The following is a 27858-nucleotide window of genomic DNA, read 5'->3' as shown; positions in this document are numbered from 1 at the left end:
ATATTTATATTGTATATATGTATTATTTCCCCAATAAAACTGTAACTTTTTGGAATTAGTTTCTGTATCTTATATTCATGAATCCCCTAGAGCACAATTAGCATCTAGTAGGTGCTCAAAATTTTCAGGTTGAAGGATTAATTGATTTGCAAAATTTAACTAAGATAAATGGGGCAGAGAAAGACAAATACTATATGAACTCACTTATATGTATAAACTGAAACAGTTGGACTCAGAGAAACAGAGATCACATTGGTGGTTGCCAGGGGCAGGGGTGAGGGAAACAGGAAGATGTAAGTGGAAGGGAACAAACTCCCCGTTATAAGATGAATACTTTCTGAGGTTCTAATGTATAGCATAGTGTCTATAGTTAATAGTACTGTATTATATATTTGAAGTTGCTAAGAGAGTTGATCTTAAATGTTCTCACTACACACACACACACACACACACACACACACAAGTATGTGAGGTGATAGACATGTTAACTAAGCATATTGTGGCAATCATTTCAAAATATGAATGTATATTATAAAATCATCACATTGTAAACCTTAATGTCAACACAATGTTAAATATAGCCTGGGGGGAGGGGAAGATAGAGGGAACAAAAGGATCCAGAAGTTTGGAAGTTCACTTTGGTCAAACTTGAGCCCATGAAATCCAATTCAATTCCATCTCAAAAGTAAACTGCTGCTATGCTGCAAATATTCAACTCATTTAGACTTGAGCCAGGATATAATGCTTCCATCCTAGCCAGACAGCTAAAGGATTTTTTTTTAACCAGAGAAAGAAAGAGGTATGTGTTTAGAGAACCAATCAGAATCAATTCTTCACCCAAGAAATTCTATATAAACATTAACTTGGCTATCCAGCCTTCATCCAGCTGTCTCTTTTCAAATTTACACAGACAGAGAGAGAGAGAGGTAAACTAAAAGTAACACAATAACTGGAGGCTGACATCTGAAATCTTCAAATGAAGTATCTGAGTCAATGCAACACATATTTGCATTAAGAACTGAAATGTTGGGACACAGTTCAAAAAACCTGATCGGGCTAGATATTAACAGACATCTCCAAAGTCCCCAATGCATACAGCATAGAATACATTTTCCATTCTTTATCTGCTGTCTAGCATCCTGCACAGAGTCCCTGATAGGATGCATAAGACCAGAGAGGTAGGCAAGAGATAGACCGTTTCTGCCCTTGGTCCTGCCCTGCTGGGACCCTTCCTCTCTCTCTAGCACTGCTAACCCCTCCCACCTCGATTCCCGGAGTCTGGGCGCAGGGAGGGGACTGAAGCTGGTTCACATCCCCAGTGCATGAGCTGCCCTAGAAGACAGAGAAGCATGTCTACTGACATAAAATCGCACTGCCACATTAGGGGCAGATTTTCGTGTTTCTCTTTTACTTCTAGATGGTAAAGAACTCTAAAATCTGATGAATTTTAAGTTGCACCAACATTCAATCTAGGCTGCGATTTGGTGGGCTGTCGCTTCTGGGTGGTGGTGGGGCCTGTGTCCCACTTGGGGGAAGCCTGAGTGTTGCTTTGTCAGCTCCAGGTCCATGCTGTCGTTTCTCTGTAAATGGCCAGTGCACGTCATGGCAGCTGGCAGCTCCTGTGTTGAGCATCTGTCCCTGGTGGTCAGTGCGTGTCATAGCAACCAGTCAGACGGGTGGAGGGACAATTAGCATATTAGCCATATATATATATATATATATATACACACACACACACACATACAAAATTCGTGCATGGAGGAAGGGTGTCCCTCAGCCGGGCCTGCGCCCTCTCCAATCTGGGACCCCTCAGGGAATGTCTGACTGCTGGCAGTTGGACATCCCTCTCGCAATCTGGGAGTGCTGGCTCCTAACCGCTCACCTGCCTGCCTGCCTGGTTGCCCCTAACCACTCTGCCTGCCGGCCTGCTCACCTCCAACTGCCCCCCACCTCTCCGGCCAGATTGCTCCCAACTGCTCCCCACTGCCGGCCTGCTTGCCCCCAACTGCCACCCCTGCCGGCCTGCTCACCCCCAACTGCCACCCCTGACAGCCTGATCGCCCCCAACTGTCCCCCACTGCCAGGCTGCTCTCCCCCAACTGCCCTCCCCTCCTGGCCTGATCACCCCTAACTGCCTCTGCCTTGGCCCCGCCACCATGGCTTTGTCTGGAAGGACATCCGGAAAGTCTCCCGGAAGGTCTCCTGGTCTAATTAGCATATTACCCTATTATTAGTATAGATATTGCATAGCACATGCGAACCCTTTCATTCTGAAGTCTTATATCCTTTTTATTTTTAGTCTTGAGAAATCAGTAGATATTATTCTTTAACTCTTGGCTCCCTGCCTCTTCTCTGTTTCTCCTCTGCAAACTCTTTGTTAGATTTTGGTAAATTTAGAGCTATTCCCTGTGATCCTTTTCTTTTAAGCTTTCTCTTTATCCTTCTATCTTATATTCTGGAAGAATTCCTTGGCCCAATCACCCTAGTTCACTAACTTACCCCTCCATTTTTTCATTCTGCTATGGAGCCATCTATTAAATTCTTAATGGCAACAATTACTTTTTTTTATTTTCAAGATCTCTTGATGCTCTTTTGTAAAAATCAAGATGCGGGTGTTGTTTCATGGACGTAACAGCATGCTCTCGACCTCTAAAGCTATCAGTCACTCCTGAGCAGTAGAGTTCCGCAGGCCTCCCAGCTGCAAAGCCTCCTGTCCCCATCTCGCTGGCTGCTGGCAGCCCTCGTGTCCTAGGCAGTCCTGGCTGCGAGTTCACCTTTCCTAGACTCTCACTCCCTCTGCGTGGACAGCCCATTGGAAGTGAGGGGGACGTGGCTGTGGGTGCTTGTGCTCCTTGCTTTTCTCAGTGAGCACAGGGGGCGGGCAGAGCTGAGGACAGCAGCTGGGTCAGATCTCACCGGGCCTCTCATTGTCCTGTCACCTCAGCTCCCTGAGGCCCTTTCCCCTTTCTCCATCCTAATGGGGACCTAAAGGCTGGGTGGAGAAGGAAAGGAGTGCCCGTATTCACGGGACACCGCTCCCTACAGCAGCTCCTGCCCTCTGATGCACCGGAGGCCACCACTTCCAGGCAGGAGACTTGGCGGCACTGCCCCGGGTCTGGTCTGTCCCGCTCCCTTGACCATTTCAGCCCACCTTTCAGTCTCCCAGGAATTTTTTCTAGTGTCTAGTAGCTTAAGAAATTTACTTCTTGTTCTTGGTGGTGGTGGGGTGGGTGGGGGGGGGGGGTTGGCTGGAGATTCCAGTGCTTGTTTATACTAGTCCTGTAACTCCCAGGTTTGGTGCAGCGGAGGGAGCCCGCAGCCTGTACTTACTCTGTCTGACGTCTTGAACCCTCACATTCAGCTGAGCCTCCTGAGCCACAGGCAGGACACCAGGGATTGGAGAAAACACGGGAACTGTTCCATATGTTGGCCATTTCCCTTCTGGCTCTTGGAAACTCCATTCCCTGACCCCTTTAACAGCTGGCTTCTGGGTGCGTTCAGCCTATGGGAGGCACTGGGGGAGCGTGGAGGGGAGCGGAGGGAGCAGCTAGGGGTCCTTGCTGGGAGGATGCCTGGTCAGCAACCCAGCTTCCACCGGGCAGCCTGCATCATGGGCCAGCTCCCACTGGCCAGCTCCAGGCTCAGGCATTGGCATCACAACTTCTCCCCTTGTCCCCTGGGTCCTGGAGGAGAGATCCCACTGGTCCTGACCTCGGGATGCTACAGCATGGCCTCAAGACCACCTCCCACACAGTGCATTTCCTCTCTTAGATGCCTTTCGTGGAAAGGTCTAGAATGATTTTTCTTCCTGGCTGGACCCTGACATAAATAAAAATTCTGAAGCGCCATCTTCAAGGTCATGTTTGGTAGTCCCTGTCTGAGGCGAAGGGAGGACCATGGCGAAGGAATTCTCACTCGGGTTCTCAATATCTAAGGTATCGCAAGGTATTGCAAGGTCATGACATGACATTTTTTTAAAATGTGAGTTTTGGCAATATATTTCAGCGTAGCTGCGTACTTCCCACAAAGCAGTTTTGTAAGAACAACCTGAAGGGCCCCTCGTAGTATTAAACACAGTGTTCTAGAATTTGGAAACGCTGTCTGGAGGAGTAACTGCTTAGTGCACAACAGAAAGCTTGCTTTAGACTTACCGCCAGGGGCAGCCACGGAATAGTTTAAAGGAAATATTTTCATTGTCTCTACTGTTTACCGTTCTCTCCTCTGGGAGAAGGTGAGGTGAAACAGCCACATCCCTTGAGAAAGAGCTTGTGCAGCTCTGTTTCCAGTTTGGAAGTAGAAACTGCCACCCCCTCAGCCTGGGCCATGATACCACTCCACAAAGGCTTCACATGCAGCACACACACAAGGAGGGCCCCGGACCGGAGAGGGGACAGGAGCCACATGGCCCTGACGTGCCACGTGATCGGGCCCTGATGTGCCACGTGGCCACGCATCAGAAGGCTGGAACGAAGCCACCTTGTCTGGGGCCCTGAATACCTGCTTTCAGCCCCGTTCTGGGTGTTTGAACTGTACTGTATGGGCCGTCTACTTACGAAAGGGGAGCCTGCTTTGCCGGGGTAAACTGGAGCCGGCAGCAAGATGTTGCTGAATACAGGGACGTCTGCTGAGCTCCTTTCAGGTCTGAGGCACAGCACTGGTGGACGGTTTTACAATTGCATGACTGCGAGGCAAGCCCTTTCTTCAGCTGCACGAGGAGACATGCCCACCCTCTCCATGCTCTGCCCCTACTTCCCCCCGGCCCCGGGCAACAAGAACCCTGCCAGCCTCGCCAGCTTTCCATGGCGAGCTGCCACTCCCAACTGGCGCCGGAGTGCAACTGCAGGCCGACCCCGGAGACCTTCATGCTTTTAGGTGCATTCATAACGTTAGGGCCAACAAAGACGTTAACACAAACTCTCACGGTCAGAGAGGAAGCAAGCAAGTCTGCGGGCTTACAGGAGGAGCTCCGCCTCTGTGAGTGCCTCGGTCCTCGGCTCCCCCGTGACCAGGGCCAGCTCATCCCTCAGTTCCTGGACTTCCTTCTGCAGGCGTGCGATCATCTGCAAGGCAAGGCCAGAGCGACTGTCAGCTCCTCCGGGGACTCGGTGACCGAGACACACATCTCTCCAAGTTATAACCTGCTTGGAGGGTGCAAAAGGGTACAGACAATGATAGAAAAGGCACTCCCATACCTCCCACCGAGCTTTGTGAAATCTTAGCGTATTATTTAAGATAGTTTTAGAATTCTTTTTAACAAATACGACATTACTGACATAAGTGGAACCCCTTATTCCTCTATCCCTCTGTCCTTTCTGGGGTGATCGCTAACTGCATGTAGCGGGGAGCATTCCCCATATGTTCACGTATTTACTCCATGTGTACGGATGGAACTGTAGTAACATATGGTTTCATTGTGCACGCCTTCAACTTTATGTAAATGTTACTATATAGCATGTAAGTGCAATTCATTCCCCCCCCACACACATTATATTTCTGAGGTTAATTATATTGTTAATTTCCATTGGGTATATAGTATTTCAGTAAAGGAATAGATCACAGTTTATTTATTCATGTCTCCTGCTGAGGGACACTTAGAATTTTTACCTTTGTTGTTATAAACAGTGCTGTGTGACCATGATAAGTCTCTGGCATGTATGTGAGTTTCTTCAGAGTGAGCACTTAGAATTGCATGGGTGTAGAGCAGTGGTTCCAACCTTTTTTTGGCCATGCCCCACCTACGCATCTCTAAAATCCTGATGCCCTCACTGTGACATATAATTCTTATTATTCAAAAAGTGAACTCCTATTCACATGGAGGAAGCCTAAAAGACCATCAACTTGGTCTAAACAAGCTTCAAAGAACATGGCATCAATGAAAGAGAAAATAAAAGAACAAAAGGACAGTTGAAGTACTGAGGAAGAAGTCACTAAGAAATTGTTTTAAAAATAATAATACGAAGTGATATGAAAAAATAGCAAATGAAATTTCAAAACATATACTAGAGAACTGAAATGCATAAATATGTCACAATATATATTTAGATACTGTATATGAGGCCCTAGAACCATAAGAAATGCAAAAAATTCACTGTTAATAACTCATTCTCAAATTGTCCCGCTTAAAAAATCAAATTGCCCCCCTGTGGGGCGTGTGCCCCACATTGGGAACCACTGCTGTAGAGTATTGCATATTCCCTTCAATACATGGGGTTAGACTGCTCTTCAGAGTGGCTGTATAGATTTCCATTCTCAACAGCTATGTATCGGTTCATTTCCCCACATTATTGCCACTATGTACGCTAAAGACAGACCCTTTAATTTTGTCCACCAGGTATCTCAATCAGTTCTAATCTGCATTTTCATGATTATTAGAGAGGCTGGTCATCTGTGCATGAATATATATTGGCTCTTTGGATCTCCTCTCCTGTGGATTATTTATTCATATTCTTGCTCATATTCAGTTGAGTTTGTTTTTCTCCTTCCTTATTCATTTACAGCTTCTTTATATATTCTGGATGCACACCCTTTATTAGTTTTATGCAACACACATATTTTATCCCAATCTATGTCATATTTTTTTCACTTTGTGGTGTTCTTTTTGGTAAATGAAAATTTTAAATTTCAATATAATTCTATTATCAACTTCTTCCCTTATGAGTTGGATTTCTGTGTCTTCTGAAAGAAAATCTATTTTACCTAAAACCAAAGGAATATTTTCCTATGTGTTCTTATAAAAGTTTTAAAGTTTTGCTTTTCACATTTAGGTTGATTTTATTTTGTACAAAGTCTAATATACGGATCTATTTTAAATTTATTTTTAATACAGCTAACCATACAAGCTTTGCTATTATAATTCTATGATATAACATGTTTCCATATATAAATGTGTCTTTTTCTAGGCTATTAGTTAAAAACATTTGTCTGCTTGACTATACGTATGGCAATACCACACTGCTTTAATTACTATAGCAGCTCCGTGGTCGGCAAACTGTGGCTCGTGAGCCACATGCGGCTCTTTGGCCCCTTGAGTGTGGCTCTTCCACAAAATACCACGTGTGGGCGCACGTACAGTGCAATTGTAACTTCGTGGCCCATGCGCAGAAGTCAGTTTTCGGCCTGGGCGAGTCTATTTTGAAGAAGTACTGTTGATATTTGGCTCTGTTGACTAATGAGTTTGCCGGCCACTGCTATAGCTTAAGAAGACATTTTGGCATCTACATACAAGTCCCTTCCATCTTGTTCTTTTCCAAATAGACTTGGCTATTCTTGGTCATTTGCTCTTTTATATAAATTTTAGACCCAGCTCATGAAATTCTGCCAAAGGCCCTCCTCAAATTTTAACAGGAAATAAATTTGAGTAAAATAAATTTGATTAAAGTTTGATGAGTCTTTTCAAACTATATATGAATGTTTAATGTTATCAAATACCTTTTTCTACATCTGGTGATGTGATCATGTAATTTTTCTCTTTTAAGCTGTAAATGTGACGAATCCCCTGATTTGTGTAATTTTTTTGTTAGTATGAACCACCTCAGATAAACAAAAAGGTATAAGAACACCTTGTACCCACTACTAAGCTTAAGAAATAAAACATGACAGACTCTTTGAAGCCCTCGTGCTGTGTAGCCTGCCCTCAGTGAATTCTCCATTACCATTACCCTAAATTTGGTATTTATTTTTTCCATGGTTATGTTGATTTTACTATACATTCATTTATTTTCTAATGATAGATTATCCTTAAATTCCTGAAATAAGCCCAACTAGGTCATGATAACACACACTATATTAATGATCATATGACCGATCATAATACGAAGTTGCTAAAATAACAATTAGGTTAAATACAATTTTTATTCTTCCTTCAATATTTGATGAACATAAAATATATTGAGTCTGGTCCTTCCCTCCTTCCCTTCCTCTCTTTCCCCCTTTTCTCTTTATGGTAGCTTTGTTATTACGGAGTCAATGTATTTATTAGTTGTAGATCTATTCACGCTTTACAATTTTTCTTGCTTTAGTTTCAGTGTTATGTTTTTCTAGGAAGTTCTCCATTTTGTTTTAAGTTTTCACATTTATACCATAAAGTCATTCAAAGTACTTTATTATTATTTTAAGATAGTTACTGTATATAATGTTAAGTCCCCCTTGCATTCCAAGTACTGTTATATCAATTTGTGCTTTCTTTATTGATTTTTCATTAGTCTTTCCAGAGATTTGTTCATATTAAAAATAAACTCCAGGTTCTGTTTCTCTCCACACTGTATCTTTCTTTTCCTTTTATTTTTACTAGTTTTTATACTTTTTAATTTCTGTACTTCTCTTGTGTGGATTTACTTAATTGTTTATGTTCCAACTTCTTGGCTTAGATGTTACTAGACCAAGTTCAAATTTGAACTTCAAACTCATGAGAGGCAGAGCCTTGGGATTTCGAATTTTCAGTGAAGCCATGTTTTATTCTACGCGGAGTCTAGGCCAAGTGAACAGTCTCTTTCCTTTCAGGTTCGAACTTTCGCTGGTTTTAGGTTGGGGAGCGGGGGGAAGAGCTGCCTTAGGTTCATCATCTGCCTTCTCAGGCTTTGACCTCTCTGCCTCTGAACCCCCTTCACCCTTTGTTTCCATGACAACTGCAGCCTCAGCTTTGTTTCTGGGCCCCGGAGAAGTCCCCTACTTCCTCCAGCCTCAGACATATATATTTTAAGTAAATTCACAGAAAATGCTTGTTACATTTTTATGTATCCATATTATCAGTATCACATCAAGAGAAGTTCCAAAGAAGATGATAGGAATATTTTGAACATGTCAATGTTCCTAGAATTTCATTTAAATGTGCAGAACTGAGTGGGTTTTGGTTACTTACTTCTTTTTAAAAACATTCTTAAAATCATCAAGCTATGCAGAATGAAAGCCTTGGACAGAACTATGTGAGTCATTCATGTGTACCCTCCCTCTACTAAGTTGATCTTGATGCCATGCTCTCTACTTCTACCGAGGCTTTCAAAGTAAAATCTAACAAATTATCTTCTGTTTTACTGAACAAAAATCTTAAAACTCAGCCAACTTTTCAGGATTTTGAAATTATGACAGCCACACTTCCCCCTCGAGTCACCGCGGGGACTTCAGAATGAGGGCCATCCCGAGATCTGACGCATGCCCAGTGAGCGCAGACTCTGGCTGGTTCCAGTTCCTTCATCACCTGTCTCTCTGAGGCACTAATTCTCATAAAGAAAGCAAGTCAGATCCGTGCTGATCCAAGCTGACAGGGCGGGTCCACATTTGCCATGAAATTTTGAGAGTGAGATATAGGAAATCCCACTCAAGCGGTATTTGGGGTGGTTTTGAGGACAAATGTTCAATTGTCACTTGTGCTTCAGAAATACATAAGGTAATGAACAGTACTATCAGGCTTTAGAAGCGATTATAAAAGAGACCAGGGAATAACACTTCACAGATCATTCTGCACCAGGAAGGCCTCCACATTTGTGCAATTATCGGCTACTAGCTTTGGACGCTTGTTTTTAAATTTCTCACAGACCTACATCAAACACATGATAATGTTTACCTTTCTTCAAATTCCTCAAGTTCCTTTAAAGAAAAGTCTCTTTAGCCAAATTAAAAAAAAACTAACTAAATGTCTAATATGTTTATTTTCCTTCAATTTTTTGGCTTCTGGCTAATAACCCATTACTGTCTTCCTCCTGCGCAGTAATGTTTCAGGGCTGTTGACAGGGTTCAAGCAGCAGGACATTCATCCCAGGAGTTCAGTTCCACTGGACTCAGTTCCTCTGAACATTGCCTCCCCTGTCCAGTGGGCCCGTGGGACGCTGTATCCGACCAGGGCCTGTGCTGGGAATAGATCCTTCCCCACCCACTGGTTTCTCCTGGAGAGAATTACATCAGGGGATAGAACACAGACCCACCATTCTCTCCTCCTCCTCCTCCTCCTCCCCCTCCTCCTCCTCCTCCCCCCCTCCTCTTCCCCCTCCTCCTCTGCCCTCCAGAGGAATGATTTCAGGGAGGAAGGGCAAGCAAGCAAGAGGAAGTAGTTAATATGGGTAATGGTGAATTTGAGATTTTTCTTTTGGAATTTGAGAAATTTGTAACACTGTTGGTAAGCTTACACATTTTATTTTTTTATTTTTTTACAATGCACACTATTAAGCTTACACCAGCTTATTTTCTAGAAAAGAAGAAAGAAAGAAAGCTGAGTGACTTGCAAAGGAATATAATCTAAATTTTGGAGTTTTACAAAATTGAAATATTTTATGTCAATATTTTCAGTGTTGGCATGAGTGAATTCCACATTTCATTTCATTCATGGAAGACTAACAAAATAGAGAAAAAAGGAAATATCTGTGTTTATGAGTAGCTGAATCATGTAACTTGCAAATATTTTTTTGCCTAAAAAATCACTTTGATAAAGTACAATTCACTGTTATAAAACTAGAAGCTTGGCCAGTTTTCCATGGATCAAACCATTATAAATGTTTTTAAATCTCTAGAAAAATAACAGTTATGCAAAATAGGGTCCTATTTTATAACCACGAGGACTTCTTTTTCTCTACAAGCTTTTCACAAGATGGTCTATTATTATTGTCTATAGAAAGTTAAGCATTTTTGAGAGGCTACAACCTGCATATAAATGTAACTATGATTCCACTGTGTACGTCCTCAGAACTCATGCACGCCTCCCTAGTGGAGGAATGGGGGACTGCAGGTAAGAGCACAGGCCCTTGAGTCAGGCTGTCTGTGTCTGAATCCTGGTTCTGCTACCTATGAGCACCCTGACTCTGAGCAAGTTATTTATCATTTCTGTGTTTCAGTTTTGCCATTTGTAAGATGGAGCTAGAAATGGCATCTACTCATAAGGTGGTTGCGACCCACAGGTTGAGAACCACTGACTTAGAACATTGCCTGGTTAGGCGGAGTAAGTGCCCCCAGAGTGTAGCTAATCTTTGATATAGTACTTTGATTTTTTAAAACACAGTCAGCTAAAAGTTGCTTACCAGTCTGGGGTCAATTTCTTCATTAAGAACAGCTTCATTCTTGATGAGCGCCACCCGCTGTGCAAATCTGCAGGTAGATATAGACTCCTGAGAAAGGAAAACAACGCCTTAAACTGTCACGGCACAGAGAGATGGAAAGGGAAAGATGCACATCTGAAGAGCGATGTGCATGAAACACAGTAAGGAAACGTGCCTCCAGGTTAGGGAGCTTTGCTCTAGAACAGTATCTTTTATTAAGGTGTTGACTGGGCTTAATAAAATGGTCAGTGCCAAAGGTGTGGGAGAGCCCGACGTCCTAAGTGGCAACTGGCATGTGTTTCTACTGCTGATTGTTAAAGCAGAGCCGCACATGCCCATCACAACCATAGCAGGTGCCCTGGTCCATACGCATGAAAGATGACAAAAGAAATGTTTGTAAGAAACCAAAAAGAGAAGCACGGTGCAGGGCGGGCGGGGCTCGGCCTTGTTTGGAGAGGCACCTGCCACTTCCGCTTTCAGAGAAAGTCTGGACCACAAACATTAAACCGAAATGCATGAAACATCAGCTAGATCTCTAAAGCGACCCAGGGAAGCCATTCGGTAGCGAGTCCTGCCCAAGCATCCTGGGTACTGTGCCCAGCGACATGCTGAGGGACACGTCTCGGAGATGGCTCCCAGGTATCTCAGTAAGCCAGAGTGAGAGGGGCAGGGGAAGCTGACGTCTCTTCTCGCATGACTCTGCCAAGGTAGCGAACCACCCATCAGCAGGTCTTCTGAAACCATCCTGTGCTACGTGAAGTCAATTCTCAAGTGGGGTCATTCTAATGCTGACAAATAATGCAAAGCTGTGGATTCTGTAGGATGTATCTAACCTGAAGGCATACCCTAACCCAGCTGAAAAGATAGAAACCCACCCAGGACCCTCGACTCTGCACACAGACTAACATTAATAACTCAGACTGAGAGCTCCAGAAAGAAGGGCCAACATACGTCGATGTTCCTTTTCTCCAGAGAGAGCGTGGCGATCATGGTCGTCATGCAGTTCCCTCCCAAACTGTCTCTCAGGACACTGGTCATCATGGAGTTCCTGTAGGGGATGTGCGAACGGTGCTTCTCTGAAAGCGCGATGATGACCTGTGGCAGGGCGGACAAATCATGTCACCAGCCTGGCAGTACACGTACATTGGCCAACTGAGCAGCAACTGCGATGAGAATCCACAGGGAAAGGTGAAGCAATGCAGGGAGATGCCCAGGACTCGGGCTCAGGAGAAATATCTTCACAACATCCAGTGCAGTAACGGTGAGGATGGAATGAAGCAAATGTAGCAAAAACATACCACGGCGAACTCTGCAATTTCTGGACACATGATACAGCTTGTACAGAACTGGCCACACTAGTGTTCTGTTTGCAGCCACTTGGAAATTCATATAAAGACTCAAGAGGAAATAATGCCGGTTTTGAGAAATCCTACCAAACTTGGTCTGTCTCTCATCTTCAAGTTAAAAGAGGCAGATCAGTACCCTTTTGATACCTTTTATATTTGAAGTAGCCTTAACCAGAGAAGTAAAAATTTTGAATTCACAAAATTGTATATTTTTAAGACTTTGAAATGATAATTTTTACTAATATAATTGGCTTTAAACTAATAAACTCAAATCTGTAAGCAAATCAAAATTAAACATTAGTTTAACAGCAAAAACTACATATTGATTTATTAGAAGCTGCTTCGCTTCATTGGTGATTTATTTGTTTGTTTATTTATTTACTTAATCCTCACTCAAGGGTATGCCGAGAGAAAGAGAGAGAGAGAGAGAGAGAGAGAGAGAGAGAGAGAGAGAGATCATTGTGAAAGAGAAACATCGACTGGTTGCTTCCATACATGCCCTGACCAGGGATCGAACCAGCAACCTCGCAACCTGGGTATGCGCCCTTGCCAGGAGTTGAACCAGCAACCTTTCGGTGCACAGGAGGACGCTAAACCAACTGAGCCACTCCAGCGGGGCTGCTGATTTATTTTTAATTATAAAATTTCCAGCAGGCCTGTGCTTAAAGCCTTCAATATTTGAAACAGTTATAAACTTGATGAGGAAATTACACTTGCCTCTAGAATTACAAAGATCTCAGCTTTATAACAGGCATCTATTCATGAAAGTGAAATCTTTAATTGGAGATCAAAATGTAAACTTTAATATGGTACTAAAATCTCACTGTAGTGTATACATGTTTCTGAGTAATTAAAAAAAATAAAATTTACAGATTCATAGACCACAGAACAAACAATAAAAAACAGGCAATAGAGGTTAGATTCTGGTGCCAGACTGTCCAGGTCCAAACTCTAGCCTTACAGGGTCATGCCTCAGTCTCCTCATCTATAGTACAGGGAAAAGATAGTGCCTACCTCAGAGGTAGCTGGGAAGATTAAAAGAGTGAAATGTACAAATTTGAGTAGTACCTAGCCTATAAGTGCAGTCTACATGTTTGCTATCATTTTAAGTGATAGGGGTCATTTATGTTGATTCAACTAAGGCTTGTTCATCTTAGTCCTGAGTGTCTTAGGTACTTAAAAGGAAGATACTAGAAGGGTGGATGGTAGATGAATGAAAGGCTGCTGTGGGTTGTCCCCACAGGAGCCACTAGGGGTGCAGGGTTTTCCTGGGAAGATGAATCCAGTGCTAGGATGGCCACTGCAAAGCATCAGGAATAAGTGGCCCACAGATGTGACTTCAGGGGCACCACAACGCCCTGGCTCTTGAAAATACTGCCAACATCTGCCATTGCCCTCTCCCGGCGTGCAATCGCCACCATCAGAACTTCTTCTACTCCTTTCTTTTACAAAACAATATTAGAGCATTATCTGTGAAGGCTGTTATGAGCAAAAACATAGACCTTACACACTGGTCTCCTTGAAATTCATGACCACTGACTTCACTGCAAACCAGAAATCCTGTGATATTTCTCTCTCTCTCTCTCTCTCTCTCTCTCTCTCTCTCTCTCTCTCTCTCAAAAAAAATCACTTTTCCACTCTCAGAAAGGAGGCTGTCACACCATATTCTTTTGTTTCAAACCTCTACCAGCCTCCTCTCCCGCCTTCAATCTGAGCTGACAGCCACACACCCTTCTTACTAGATGTCAGCAGCCTGACCAAGACCATCTCCTGACCTGTCACTAAATCCACATTCTACCCTCCTCCAGTTACTGCCCTGCTCCTGTGTAAGGCCAGCACTCCACCTTAGCCTTCCTCTCTTCTCACCTGTTTCACTTCTATAATTAACCCCTCTTTCCTCTAATTGATTTCTCTTCCTTTCCTGGATCATTCCCATCCTGCATGCCCACTATAGGTACTAAACTAAGGTGGCTCTTTGCAAGGTCATCACCAACCCCCACTGAACCAAAAGCATCAATTGCCATCTTATTAGACCTCTGAATCTATAAAGTACCTCCTTTAGGAAGTATTATTCACTTAGTAATCAGGACACCACACTTCCCTGTTTTTCACCTTTCTTAAAAACTAGGCAATGAATGCTTCCTTTTCGTCTTCCCAAATTATAAATTTTGGGGTGGTCCAGGGCTCCATCCTTGATCCTCTTCTTTTTCTTACCTACACTCTCTCCCTGTGTAAACTCATCCAATCTCCTGGCCTTAAGAACATCTATATCCTGATGCCTCCCCAGCTGACATCATCGGCCTCACCTCTTCCCTGAGCTTACCCCTATGGCAACTCTACATCTTGGATGTCTATTCTTTACATTCTCTCCCCTCTACCGCTAAACCTGATTCTTTCCCAGACTTTACCCATTATTATTATTTTTAATTTTTTTTGCATTTTTAAAATTTATTTATTTTTTGTCTAGGGTTAAGTCCTTTTACCTTCCTCAGTATTCTTCCCTTCCATGTTTCCTCCTATTACTAGTATATGAGTCCTTATTCACCCCCTCTTTTCTTTTCTTTTTTTTGTAAGTAAAAGTAAGTTTATTCTTTTTTTTCTTTTCTTTTCTCTTTTTTTTATTGCTTAAAGTATTACAAAGAGTATTACATATGTCTCCCTTTTTTTTCCCCCGTCCTTGACAATCCCCCGGCCTCCCCTACCCCCCAGTGTCTTATGTCCATATTGATTTTTTTACAGAGAGGAAGGGAAAGGGATAGAGAGTTAGAAACATCAATGAGAGAGAAACATCGATCAGCTGCCTCCTGCACACCCACTACTGGGGATGTGCCCGCAACCAAGGTACATGCCCATGACCGGAATTGAACCTGGGACCCTTCAGTCCGCAGGCCAACGCACTGAGCCAAACTGGTTAGGGCAGTGGTTCTCAACCTGTGGGTCGCGACCCCTTTGGAGGTCGAACGACCCTTTCACAGGGGTCGCCTAAGACCATCCTGCATATCAGATATTTACATTACGATTCATAACAGTAGCAACATTACAGTTATGAAGTAGCAACGAAAATAATTTTATGGTTAGGTCACAACACGAGGAACTGTATTTAAAGGGCCAGAAGGTTGAGAACCACTGGGTTAGGGCCTTCCTCATTATTATTAATGGCACCACCATCTACTTACTGGCTCAGTCCAAAATCTCAGGTATCATGTCTTATTTCCCCTCACCTCCAACATCTGATCACGAGCAACTTTCTAATGGGTTTAACTATAAAACACACCCAGAACTGGACCACTTTTCCCCACCTCTCTGCCACCACTCCAGCCCAAGCCTCCATCTTCCTTCCGGGGACAACGGCACAGGTCTTTGAATCAGTCTCCTGGCTTCTCCTTTTGCCCTCACATGGTCTGCTCTCCACAGAGCAGCCAGAGGGGTCCTTAAGAAATGTAAGTCACATCAAGTCACTGCCTTGCTTACAACTTTCACGAGACACTTAGTATCATGCCCCCACTCCTGTGCGGTCCGGTCCCTGTCTACCTATCTGACCTCATCTCCCGTCGTACGTCCATTGCTCCCACCGCCCTTGCCATGCCGAGCTGACCACCTCACAGCCTTTGAACTGCTCCTTTTACCTGAAATATTCTTGCTCCAGATTTTCTTTTTTCTTTTTTAATATACTTTTATTGATTCCAGAGAGGAAGGGAGAGGAAGGGCAAGAAACATCAATAATGAGAGAATCATTGATCGGCTGCCTCCTGCACGCCCCCTACTGGGGATTGAGCCAGCAACCTGGGCATGTGCCCATGACCAGAATCAAACCCGTGACCCTTCAGTCCACAGGCTGACGCTCTATCCACTGAGCCACACCAGCTAGGGCACCGCAGATTTTCATACAGCTTCCTGCTTCTCATCAAATCTTTACTCAAACTTCACTTATTCACAGGGCTTCCCTCAAATCCCTATAAAAAGCAACATCCCTATCTCTAAGTTGTTACTCCATTCCATTTTTCTTCGGGCACTTATCACTAGCAGAAATTTCATGAACTTGTTAGTTATCTGCCTCCCCCCTAGGCTTTCTCTCCACAGGCCAGGGACTTTGTTTCTCCTGTTCATTGCTCTATCTCCACTGCCTGGAACAGTGCCCAGTGGCCAGTACGTGTGGCAGAAACCAAATCGTCTCACTCAGCTCTCAAGACAACCCCTATTCTAGTTTTAGTTCCTGTAAAATTACATTTCCTAGTCTCTCTTGCAACTCACGTTTTGCCTGAGATGTAGCTCCATGGAGCAGACACCTGTGTGGGATCTGGAGGTGAGCAAGGAGGGTGGTGGCCCTGAGGACGATCAGATTTACAGGACAGTGTGGTAACAAAGGCATCTGTCTTTTCTGCAGCAGCTGCAGGGAAGCTTCGGGAATCTAGGACTTTATGTCTCAGTGGCAAGTGGGGATATTGCAGCGCTTGCAGAGTGTGGTGGTGTGGTCAGACGCGTGCTCACCATGTGTTCAACATGTGCTCACCACATTTTTGTTAAATTAATCTGAACAGATAAATGAGCAGATTAATTAGTTCACTGGGAAGCAGTGTGAGGGTCACTCGCATGCAATGGGATTTTTGAGAACGAATTTCAATGTAATTGGAAAGGAAGTGGGCCAGACCCAAGTCTGAGTGGCCAGGTGGCCGCCCAGGGCACTAGTGGAGCCAAGCAGACAATGAAGTATCTGAGAGCGGCAAGGCAGGTCTGACAGACGTGCAGAGAGAGTGGCACTAGTGTTTATGAATCACCAGTTAAATATCTAACAATGTTCTAAATACGTCGAAGTTTTCATAAAACAAATGTCACTATTTTTCCCTGCTCCAAGAAATAATATTGATATCTCCTCTATTCAACAGCTTTATTGACAACTTAGACAACATAAAGGAGAACATATTAAACTTCCTGTCGACACTAAGTGGTGTTAGCTAACTTGTCTTTTGTTGCAGCAAGAGAAAACATAATTTGAGTTGGCTTTAATCATAAGGGAAATTGATTGGCTCAGTGCTACCACCAAAGACTCAGTTATGCCCGTATCTCTGCTCTGTCTTTCACATAGGAGAAGTCTGCCTCTCCTCCTGGCATAGGATGGCTGCCAAATGCCCAGTTACTAACTTCCTTATTCATAACTGAGGTGAGAAAGGGCCTTTTTTTTCCCCAATCAGCTTCTCTAGGGACCAACTTGGGTCATGGATCCACCCATGAACCAATCACTGCAGCCTGGGGTCATGGGCTCATCCAGGAACCAATCACTGCAGCTTGGGGTCATGGGCTCATCCAGGAACCAATCACTGCAGCTTGGGGTCATGGACTCATCCAGGAACCAATCACTGCAGCTTGGGGTCATGGACTCATCCAGGAACCAATCACTGCAGCTTGGGGTCATGGGCTCATCCAGGAACCAATCACTGCAGCCTGGGGTCATGGGCTCATCCAGGAACCAATCACTGCAGCCTGGAGTCATGGGCTCATCCAGGAACCAATCACTGCAGCTTGGGGTCATGGGCTCATCCAGGAACCAATCACTGCAGCTTGGGGTCATGGGCTCATCCAGGAACCAATCACTGCAGCCTGGAGAAAGACAGGTTCCAACCAGTCAGGGTCCACTCCTGGAGCTGGGATGGGCTCCTGGCTGCTACCCCTGGAATGAGTGGTGTACACGGAGGTAATCCCAATGTCCTCCCCAGAAAGGGCTCTAAAATTGTTAAAGGAAATAATTAAAATTCAAAATGGGAGTATAGATTAGAAAATACAGTCTTTAAAAATTGGGGAAATGAAGTCAGTTCCTGAGAAAAGAAAGAACCCAGGATTTGGAGTCGGAATCCAGCTTCCCCACTTGTGTGATCTTAGGTAAATCTCTTAAATGTATTAGCCTCAGTTGCTTCACCTGCAAAATCCCCACCTGTGACAGTGGGATGAGAATGCCTGCCTGGCTCTCAGAAATGCTTGGAGATCAATAGAGATCGTTTTTGGGTTAGTTCTTAGTAAACAGAAGGCAATGGATGTGGAGGCATCTTCAGACTATGTCCTTTACGATCCCCATAGAGCAGTGGTTCTCAACCTTCTGGCCCTTTAAATACAGTTCCTCATGTTGTGACCCAACCATAAAATTATTTTCGTTGCTACTTCATAACTGTAATGTTGCTACTGTTATGAATCGTAATGTAAATATCTGATATGCAGGATGGTCTTAGGCGACCCCTGTGAAAGGGTCGTTCGACCGCCAAAGGGGTCTCGACCCACAGGTTGAGAACCGTTGCCGTAGAGACTTGTCTTAGCCACAGAGACCCAGTCACAGGCCATTTCTTCGGAAGAGACTCTGAGCAGGTACCACCTCAATGATGACGCACTTAGGTGCCCCCAGTCAGCCCCAACCCAGCTCTGCAGAGTGGCCGGGCCTGGGAGGAGCAGAGCTGGGGCTGCTGTGGGCTCTGCAGTGGGCGGGAACCCAAGGGGAAGGAGGTGGTCATACAACCAGGGTTGTTTTTTTAACATTCACTTCCATGTTGGATTTCATGTATAAATACAATAACATGTTCCTGAAGATATTCTTTCAGTGACAAGAGCGAAACTCACATTATATGTAATCATACCTCCAAGTACCTAAAGCCATGCCTAACATCAATAATGCAGTTTACTGCTGAATGAGTGAGAGAGGTTTACTTGTCAGAGCTCAGAGGTGCATAGAAGTCGCCCTCGGGAAACTGAAAGGATCTGCGTGGTCACAGGGCACCGGCACCCTCGGGCTTCTCTTCTGAGCACAAAGCGCTCCATGGCGGCCAAGTGGAAACTGACACCCCGGAGGCCCACCCGGGAGGCCCGCTGGCGGGAGTGACCCGACTCGGGTTTCTGTGCTCACGGCGGTTTCTCGCTGCGTGTTGGGCGGGTGGGACCGTCACACCAGGAGCGCCCGGGAGGCTCACGGTCAGAACAAGTCTGCTCGGCCCCTTTATCCTCCACGGACTCGAGTTCTGGGCTGAGATTACCCTGTTGTTGTGGTTTAAGATGTTTTGGAGGAGACTTTTGGAGACAGTACTGCATACACCAGGAGAACTCCAAAACCAACAGCCCCTGGCACACAGCGCTGTTTACCTAAGCGCCCAGCCAGGTGCACGGCCCGGGACGCCTGGGCAGGAGCAGGTGGGAGGGCTCCCAGTTCTGGCCGAGGGCAGTTACAGTCCCACACAGTTTCTAGAGCCACTGCGAGCTAATTATTGAGCAAAGGTCGCCAGAATGTCCAAGACCAAATCCATCTCCCTCTTATACAGTGACTGAGACCCAGAGGATGTAATTCATTTCTGACCCATGGATTTCTGTTACAGCTTTTATCGTACTGCACGGTGAGAAGTCACTTACATGATTTGCTCTTTCCCTGGAGAGCATGACAGCACAGCCTATTCTCAATCACACATTTATTCCCATTGCCTAAGGTAACTCATAGCACCCAGTGGACACGCGATCACAAGTTGTTGAATGTATAAATGAATGAATGAAGCTAATTAAACTAATTTGTGTTACACTTCCAGTCTCATTAGACACAAAGAAAATTTGATTATGAAAGTCTTTGAATTGTTATTTCATTAACAGTATCTGCCTGCTGTTTTTATTATTCTCATTCTGTGTACTCTGTGGTTCTCTCTCTTATCTCTTTCTGTGTGAAATTCCAAATTTTCTCTATTACCCACCTCCTTTCTTTCTGGCAGCTACTTCCTGACTTAACCCCACACGTCTACCTCCACTACTACATTTCCATGTTAATGCTCTTTCCTCTCATGCTAATCTCCTCTTTCCATTAGCTGATATCAGTGCAAATAGTTAACAATTGGAATGATACAGTGGGTGAATATGAAACAGATGAATGACATTCAGAACCAGTGGTGAATGCCATGTGAGGGTCACTGCGACCCTGGTGCAGCCCTCGCCCTGGCCGGGAGCCGAGGGCCAACAGACTCCCGGTCCCCTCTGCCTGCCAGGCTCTACCCAGTTCTGGCCTGGCTTGCTCCTGCTCATTCTGCAGGTGTCTGCCTAATGTCAGCGCTGAGAGAGCCCATGGCCGCTCCCTCCACTGTATACATGCACGGTGACCGGCTCTCTCACTCCTCGGACTCTCCCTGTACAGCTCTCACCGGGACGGCAGGCGCATCCTTACTCAGCGCGTGTCTCCCTGCACTGGCCACGAGGCCCTCAGGACAAAGACTGTTTCTGTTTTGCTCACCACTGTGCTCCGGGGCAGGCTCAGACCTCAGCACATTGCGCTCCTCATAAGTATTTGTTAAGTCAATGCAGTCGTTATACAGAAAATCAAATGCCACAAGGCCACCAATGCGTCCCCCATGGGGCTGATGCTCCGAGGATTTTGAAGAGAAGTTTGTGGGGAGAGAAAGAGCTTTAATGGGAAGTAGCAGCTTGCAAAGATGGTGTAAAACAAAGAAAAAGAAAGGATTAGGGGCAACGCATTTCTCTTGAGTGATGACAACTGTCGGAAATTCTGGTTCAACTGATGAACGTTATTTTCTATGAACAGATGGACACAGAGGGAATGACAGGCCGTGCTACCATCTGAAACAAAGAGGTACCTTTCTTCGCAGAAAGCACATCGCATACAGCCCATCATGGTTTCCTCTCAATGTTTCCTCAGTGTCTTACTAAGTGAGAAGCTCTGTTAAGGAGAAGGAGAAACACCTGAGATGAAAGAGCCCAGGAACGCTGACTCTTATAGAGACACGAGAACGATGAGGTGCCCCGTGGCCTTGTGCTCTGGGCTGAGTGTAACTATGAGCACCTCGTTCACACAGAGCTCCCTAGGTTTTCTCTCAATCGCTTTTTCAGCCCACGTGACCATTACAAAGCGTTCGACACCAAAACATCAATCTCAAAGGTTCATTAGGTAATTTAAAAAGGTGCTTTTCCCCCTTAAATCTTTTAGCCTCCGTCACTCATTAACAAGTCCTTCTGCCTTGCCAATATACTCTATTTCTCCACTCCAGTTTTTGATCATGTTTCTCTTCTTTCTAGAATTTGGAAGTAGTAGCCATCTTTCACATTCAACTCCCAGCACTTATACTCAGCGCTGATAGGAATTTGAGAAATCTCATTCAATTCACTCATTTTAAAGATAATATTTTTTTTTCCTGGAAGATTTATTTAGCTAAATTCAGATGAGCTTTCTCTGCCCTCCAAATCAAATTCAGACATTCAAAATAGCCCTAGCTGCTGTGGCTCAGTTGGTTGGCTGTTGTCTGGTGCACTGAAAGGTGGCCAGTTCGATTCCTGGTCAGGGCACATACCCAGGTTGCAGGTTCAATCCCCAGTTGGGGTGCGTAATGGAGGCAACCAATTGATGTTTCTCTCTCACATGGATGTTTCTCTCTCTTTCTGTTTCTCTTTATCTCTTTCCCTTCCTCTCTCTCTAAAATCAATAAACATATCCTCAGGTGAAGATTAAAAATTATTAAAAAGTAATGTTTGTGTTATGTATATTTCACCACAATAAAAGAAGCAAAGCAAAACAAAATGTCAGGAGAACGCCAGATGCAAAATACACGGTCAACAAATGGTGGATAGTTATGGCCCCTTCTGCCCACCTCACCTGTTCTAAGTAATGAAGAGACAGGTTGATGTACTTGGCCTCTGTCAGGAGCTGGCCCCCTACTCCAGTCTTTGCGACTCGCTCGGAGCCAGCCAGGTCCACCAGGTGAAGTTTGGCGTGTCTGACAGTTGCAGATCCTGGTTCTTTGCTTGACAAATGAATAGTGAAAATGCAGTGGGAACGAGTGGAAGCTTGGTTCATAGGAGTCTACAAAACAAAAACAATGTGAACAATGAGAAATGTTGAAGAATATCAACCTATATAAATTTCTATTTCCGATAAGACATTTCCCATGAACGCCAGCGCTGTCAAATGGAATAACAACAACCAAACACTTGTAGCTGAGACCCTTACATGAATTATTTTAACTGTTTTACATATTGAATGCCTGGTAGCAGATATAGATGGGTTAAATCAGGAAAGGAGAAAAGAGTTTGAATGCGGTAAAGCTTGGGTCCTCTTACTAATATGACAATTTTATTTCATTACATGACAACAATTCACACCTTAACCTTGGCTAGCCACATCGAAATGCTCAATCTGGCGATCATGGCGATAATGGATGCACGGAGAGAATTCATTACACAGTTGTAAACACAACCCGTAGACAAGGATGCCTAGCATCACTGCTATCACCTAACACAGAACCGGAGGTCCCAGCCAATGGAATAAACAAGAAAAAAATATACCAGGCATAGGGATAGGAAAGTACAAGATCAAGTGTCATTATATGCAGGAAATACGGTGGCCTACATAGAACATGCAAAATCATCTACAAACAAACTGTTAAGACTTACAATGTTTCTCTTTCTGTTTCTCTTTCTGCAAGATTAAAATGCAAAGTCTATGAAGTTGTAATGACCCAGCAACAATCAGGAAGTATCATAATGGTGCAAAGACGATGAGATAATAAGGGATTAATCCTACAAAATGTGTAATTTGTAGGGAAAAAGACAGAATTATATTAAAGGCAGAAAAAGAAAACCCGAATTAATGGTGCGCTAGATATTAAAATACTGTTTCATGGGTGAGAAATCAAAATTAATCTATATGTTAATGTATCTAGATTAACCTACATATTCAATGTGGTTGAAATAAAAATGCCACAGGTTTTGTTTCTGGGACAGAACAAACAAATTGATTCTAAAAATCAGATGGAAGAACAAATATTGAAAAATAACAAAAACAATTATATGAAAGAAAAACCAGGAAAGGGGACTTGTCCTGCTATATATCAAGGGGCATCATGACGCCACCGTAGTTAAAACAGAGGGTCCTGGCACAGGACCAGGTGACAGGGCCAGGGAACATGCTGTGCTCACTCAGGAGCTCTGTAGGACAGAGGTGTGGCCGCCCCAGATGAGGAAGGATGGCCAGTCAACAATGGTGCTGGGATAAATGGCCATCCATCTGGAAAACCATAAATTTAGATAGCCTCACACTATGCACATGAGTAAATTCCAGATTGTATTAAAGACTTAAGTATAAAATACTACAACTTTAACATTAATATAAGAAAATATGGTAGCATATTGCATTAACTCAAGGTAGTAATGGATATTTTAGGATAAGACATAAGATACAAAAACAAATTGATTTAAAATATTTGACCTGATAATCCAAAATTAAAGGACTTCTGTGTGATAAAATCTACCACAAAGTTTAAAGATTGAGAGAAGATATTTGCAAGACATATAGCTGACAAAAGATTAATATTTGAAATAAAGAGCTCCCACAAATCAATAAGAAAAAGATGAACAACTCATTAAAAATGAGCAAAGATTATGAACAGACAACCCATAAAGAGTATACCTGAAAATGGTTAATAAGTATTTATAAATTTTTTAAACTCGTAAATAGGTAAAGCAAAATAATTAGAGCTATAACAATAAACTATTTCTTCATATTCATTGTACTGGCAAAAAAATGTTAAGTAAAGTTTAACAAAAGTGTTTGTAAGAATATAAAGAAATGGGAACTTTTATATGCTGCTGGTGGGAATGTAAATTAAGAACCTTTTTTGAGAGCAATTTGATAATATGTGCTAAAGTTGCAAATGCCTATAATCCACAACCCAGCAATAGGCTACCAGGTATATTTCCTAGAGAGAAATTGGGAAAGGCACACAAGGAGAGAGAGAAGGGGAAAAGGGAGGGTGGAGAGAGAAAGATAGAAAAAGAGAGAGAAAGAGAGAAAGAGAGAGAGAGAGAGAGGCAGACTGAAACACTGTCTGAGCAAGAAATTGGTGTTAGATGTACAACCTAAATGAACATCTCTGGTGAAAAAATGAATAAAGTGGGATAATCCAAACTATAGAGATGTTAAAATAAAGTGACTTTTGGGTAGAGTGACCTTGGTTGGTTTCTAAAATAGAAGGCTGAGGAAACAGCAAGCTAAAAATGATGTACACACTATGTTAGAACTTAATTACTAAAAATGCAGTGTGTGATGTAGAAATATTCATCCATGGTGCTATAACTTAGGCCATTAAAAATAAAAAAAATATGGACTGCAAGGATACGGCAAGTCAATGGTAGTAGTTGCCTTTGTGAGGGATGGAAGCAACAAGCTGACAAGGGGACTTCAATTTCATCCCACTGCTTTTATTTAAAAATTATTGGAAGCAACTTGTGATATCCAAAAACATGTAAAAATAAAAATATTCCAAATGAGTGTTCATATGAGTTTTCAGAGCCCCACTTTTGCAGAATGGAATTTAAACAAAGACTCCATATGGATGCACATGTGTGCAGAAGGTTAACATGCTTGGATGCTATTCCAACCAGAAATTGCCTGTAAATATAAATTCTTGATATACACTATCATTGACTTACGCCAATGCGCAAAATACCCAGATGTCAAAATACTGGCCTAGTTTTGGTGATGATGATGTCGCTAGTGAGGTAAATAGGCTGAAAATTTGACCCATTTCTTGTCGCCACAATAACTATACCCGGCCTCGCCAGTGTGTGATTTTGCTAAAGTGGATCAGCAAATAACCGTGCGTGTAAAACCGCAGACTCAAATTTAGAACCTAAGTTGAGGTGTTCTGGAAGTGACTGGAAGTTATTTGCAGAACTTAAACATGGGTTTCATTCCACTGTTGCATCCACACAACAATAAATCCTACAGTACTGTAATGAACGTCAAGTTGACAATCGATATAAAAGAAAACCATAGCGACTGACCCAACAGCTGTCTTCTCAGCTGAGATACTGAAGTCACAGTAACATGTAGGCCCTTAGTGAGTAGGGGAAGAGTGTACCCATTGCAAAGGAGTGTGAGATCGATATCAACTACATCGCATTTCTGGAGCCTGTAATTAAAATGCCGTAATATGCCGTAGGAGTCCATGCCTACAATTTGGTAACGTCTCATAAATATTTTCTGCATGAAGTCGTAGTTGGTGTCCTCTTAGCTAAAATTTTCTTAAACCTCAGAAAACATTCTTTCAGTGCAGCCGTTTAAGTGTGATTGAGTGTGCGGGTGTCTGCTCTGTGTTTATTTCAGGACGTCTTTATGTCTCATAGGCGTTTGTCCTTTTCAGGATAAAATGGTATTAAAACCTTTCTGAAACTGCCGAAGAACAGATGGCACCGTTTAGGCAGATTCATTCAAATTTAAGCGCACATTTTAAACAAATGCGCTCTTGGCACTGGAGACTGTGCCTTTGGAAAAATCCTAGTGATGATTAATCATCCCCGTGCGGAGAGCTTTCACATTTCATATCAGTCCATGCACACAGCTCTGGGTAGGCAGTACAGAGACTAGAAGGAAAATAAGACATGGGCCTTGCCCTCAAGGAATCTGTCATCTAGCTCAGGAGCTAAAGACAAAATGTGTACAATGAGAGTCCACGGTGAGAAGGCAAATGTGCAGTGAAGAAGGCGATCTGCGCTCGGCTGGAGCATCTGACGCTGCGGGTCACACCTAAGAATGCTGCCGTCCTCATGCTGGAAGCTCTCCGCCCGCTTCCCCTGCTTTCTAGAGTCACACACTCCCCGGTCCTCTTCTGCCCCTTTCTCTTTATTGGACCCCTTTCTCTCCAGTCCCTAAAATAGACATGCCCCAGGCTATGGCCATCATTTGTTTCCTCCTTGGGGAACTCTTTCTTCCACTGTTCTAATTCTCACCAGATAGGCACTGTAGTGTAGTTAAAACTCACACCAAAAATCTTAGAATTTGCCATGAACATTGGGGTGCGGATATCTTTTCGAATCAGTGTTCTTGTTTTCCTCAGACAGGTCCCCAGAAGTGGAACTGCCGGATTATAGGGCAGTTCTATGTAAGTGTTTGAGGAATCTCCATACTATTGTCCATAGTGGCTGTACTGGTTTACAATCCAGCAGAGCACGGAGCTTCCCTTTCCGCCACTTCCTCACCGACACTTGTTCTTTGTTGTACTGTTGATAGCAGCCATTCTGACATGTGGGTGGTGGTATCTCATTGTGGTCTGGATTTTCATTGTTTACAATAGCCAAGATATGGAAGCAAGCCAAGTGTTTATTGATAGATGACTGGATAAAGAACACACACACACACACACACACACCACACACACACACACACACACACACACACACACACACACACTGGAATACCACTCAGCCATAATAAATGAAATCTTGTCATGTGGGACAACATGGACAAACCTGGAGACTATTATGCTAACTGAGATAAGTCAGCCAGAGAAAGACAAATACTGTATGATTTCACTTCTATGTGGATTCTAAAAAACAGAACGAATTAATAAAGTGAAACAGAAGCACACTCACAGGCACAGGGAACAAACTGATGATTGCCAGAGGGGAGGGGAGATAGCCACAAAAGGGGGAGGGGAGTAAGAAGTACAAACGTTCAGTTATAAAACAAGCCACAGGGATGTAATGTGCGGCCTAGGGAATATGTCAATAATATCACAATAACTCTGCATGGTGACAGATGGTTACTAGACTTAGGGTGATCACTTCATCAGGTGTATAAAAGCTGAATCGCTATGCTGTACACCCAAAACTCATATAATATTACATGTCAACTATAATTTAAATTTTTTTTTAAAAAAAGGGGGGAAAAACTTAGAATTTGATATTGAATGACCTCATTTTAAGTCTGGTTCCATCACTTACTAGTGTTGAAATCTTATGAAAATTTACACAAAGTAACTTCAGTTTTCATATTTTTGTAACACCATAGTAACACTTGCTTTGCTGCAAAAAAATAGCAATTGAGTTACTGATTGTTGAAGTGGTCCATGAGCTGAAGAGGTCACACAAATGCCAATCACTGTTGATATTCGCTCTATTCAGTGCCTCCATGTCCTTATTTCCAACCACAATTTCTCTGTACACCAGATTAGAATGTCTAAGAGCCCGACTCATGATTGTCGCTAAAATGCCCTGCCAACATCTTGAACCTAACATTTCCCCAAAGCAACCTCATCACTTTCCCTCAGTCCCTGTCCCACAAACGGATATCCAATCTGTCCCATTCCTGTCTGCTCTCCCCATCTCTATCTAAATATCCTTTACCTCTCACCTGGGTTACTACGTTCTCTCCCTGGTCTCCCATCTTTACTTTGGCTCCCTCAACTGTTCTCCACCTTGCAGGCAGAGCACCACTTTAAAAAGACATATTTAATGATGTCAATCCTACCTATATCCCTGAATGGGACTGACATGCTCCCCAGACTAAGTATCTCTCGTTTCTTCAACTCTCTTATGCAACTGTTTAGCAAACTCTTTTTTAAATGTAGCACTTTCACACTCTGAATTGAGTAGATTCTTTCAAAAGTCTCCTAACCACAGAAGACACTGGAATCTGGGCAATCTAAACTGAATGTTGCCAGTAAATAGCACATGAAGTGTTACATACACCACAT

The 27858-nt window shown here is 43.5% G+C and overlaps 1 protein-coding gene across 1 annotated transcript in view; it reads right to left on the bottom strand.

Annotated features, from left to right (window-relative positions):
* Window positions 1-4952: 4952 nt before the first annotated feature.
* LOC102427937 (kinesin-like protein KIF6) overlaps window positions 4953-27858 on the bottom strand; it is a 60309-nt gene continuing 37403 nt past the window's right edge. The window contains exons 4-7 of the mRNA XM_006106985.1: window positions 21981-22187; window positions 11973-12116; window positions 11004-11090; window positions 4953-5060 (exon numbers count right to left, since the gene is read on the bottom strand). Of these exons, the coding sequence (XP_006107047.1) occupies window positions 4953-5060; window positions 11004-11090; window positions 11973-12116; window positions 21981-22187 (546 nt within the window). The remainder of the gene's footprint in view (window positions 5061-11003; window positions 11091-11972; window positions 12117-21980; window positions 22188-27858) is intronic.

Source organism: Myotis lucifugus, unplaced genomic scaffold (assembly GCF_000147115.1).
Source record: "Myotis lucifugus unplaced genomic scaffold, Myoluc2.0 scaffold_964, whole genome shotgun sequence".
Lineage (NCBI taxonomy): Eukaryota > Metazoa > Chordata > Mammalia > Chiroptera > Vespertilionidae > Myotis > Myotis lucifugus.
The sequence above is the reverse complement of the archived record's forward strand: the minus strand, read 5'-3'. Positions and strand labels throughout refer to the sequence as shown.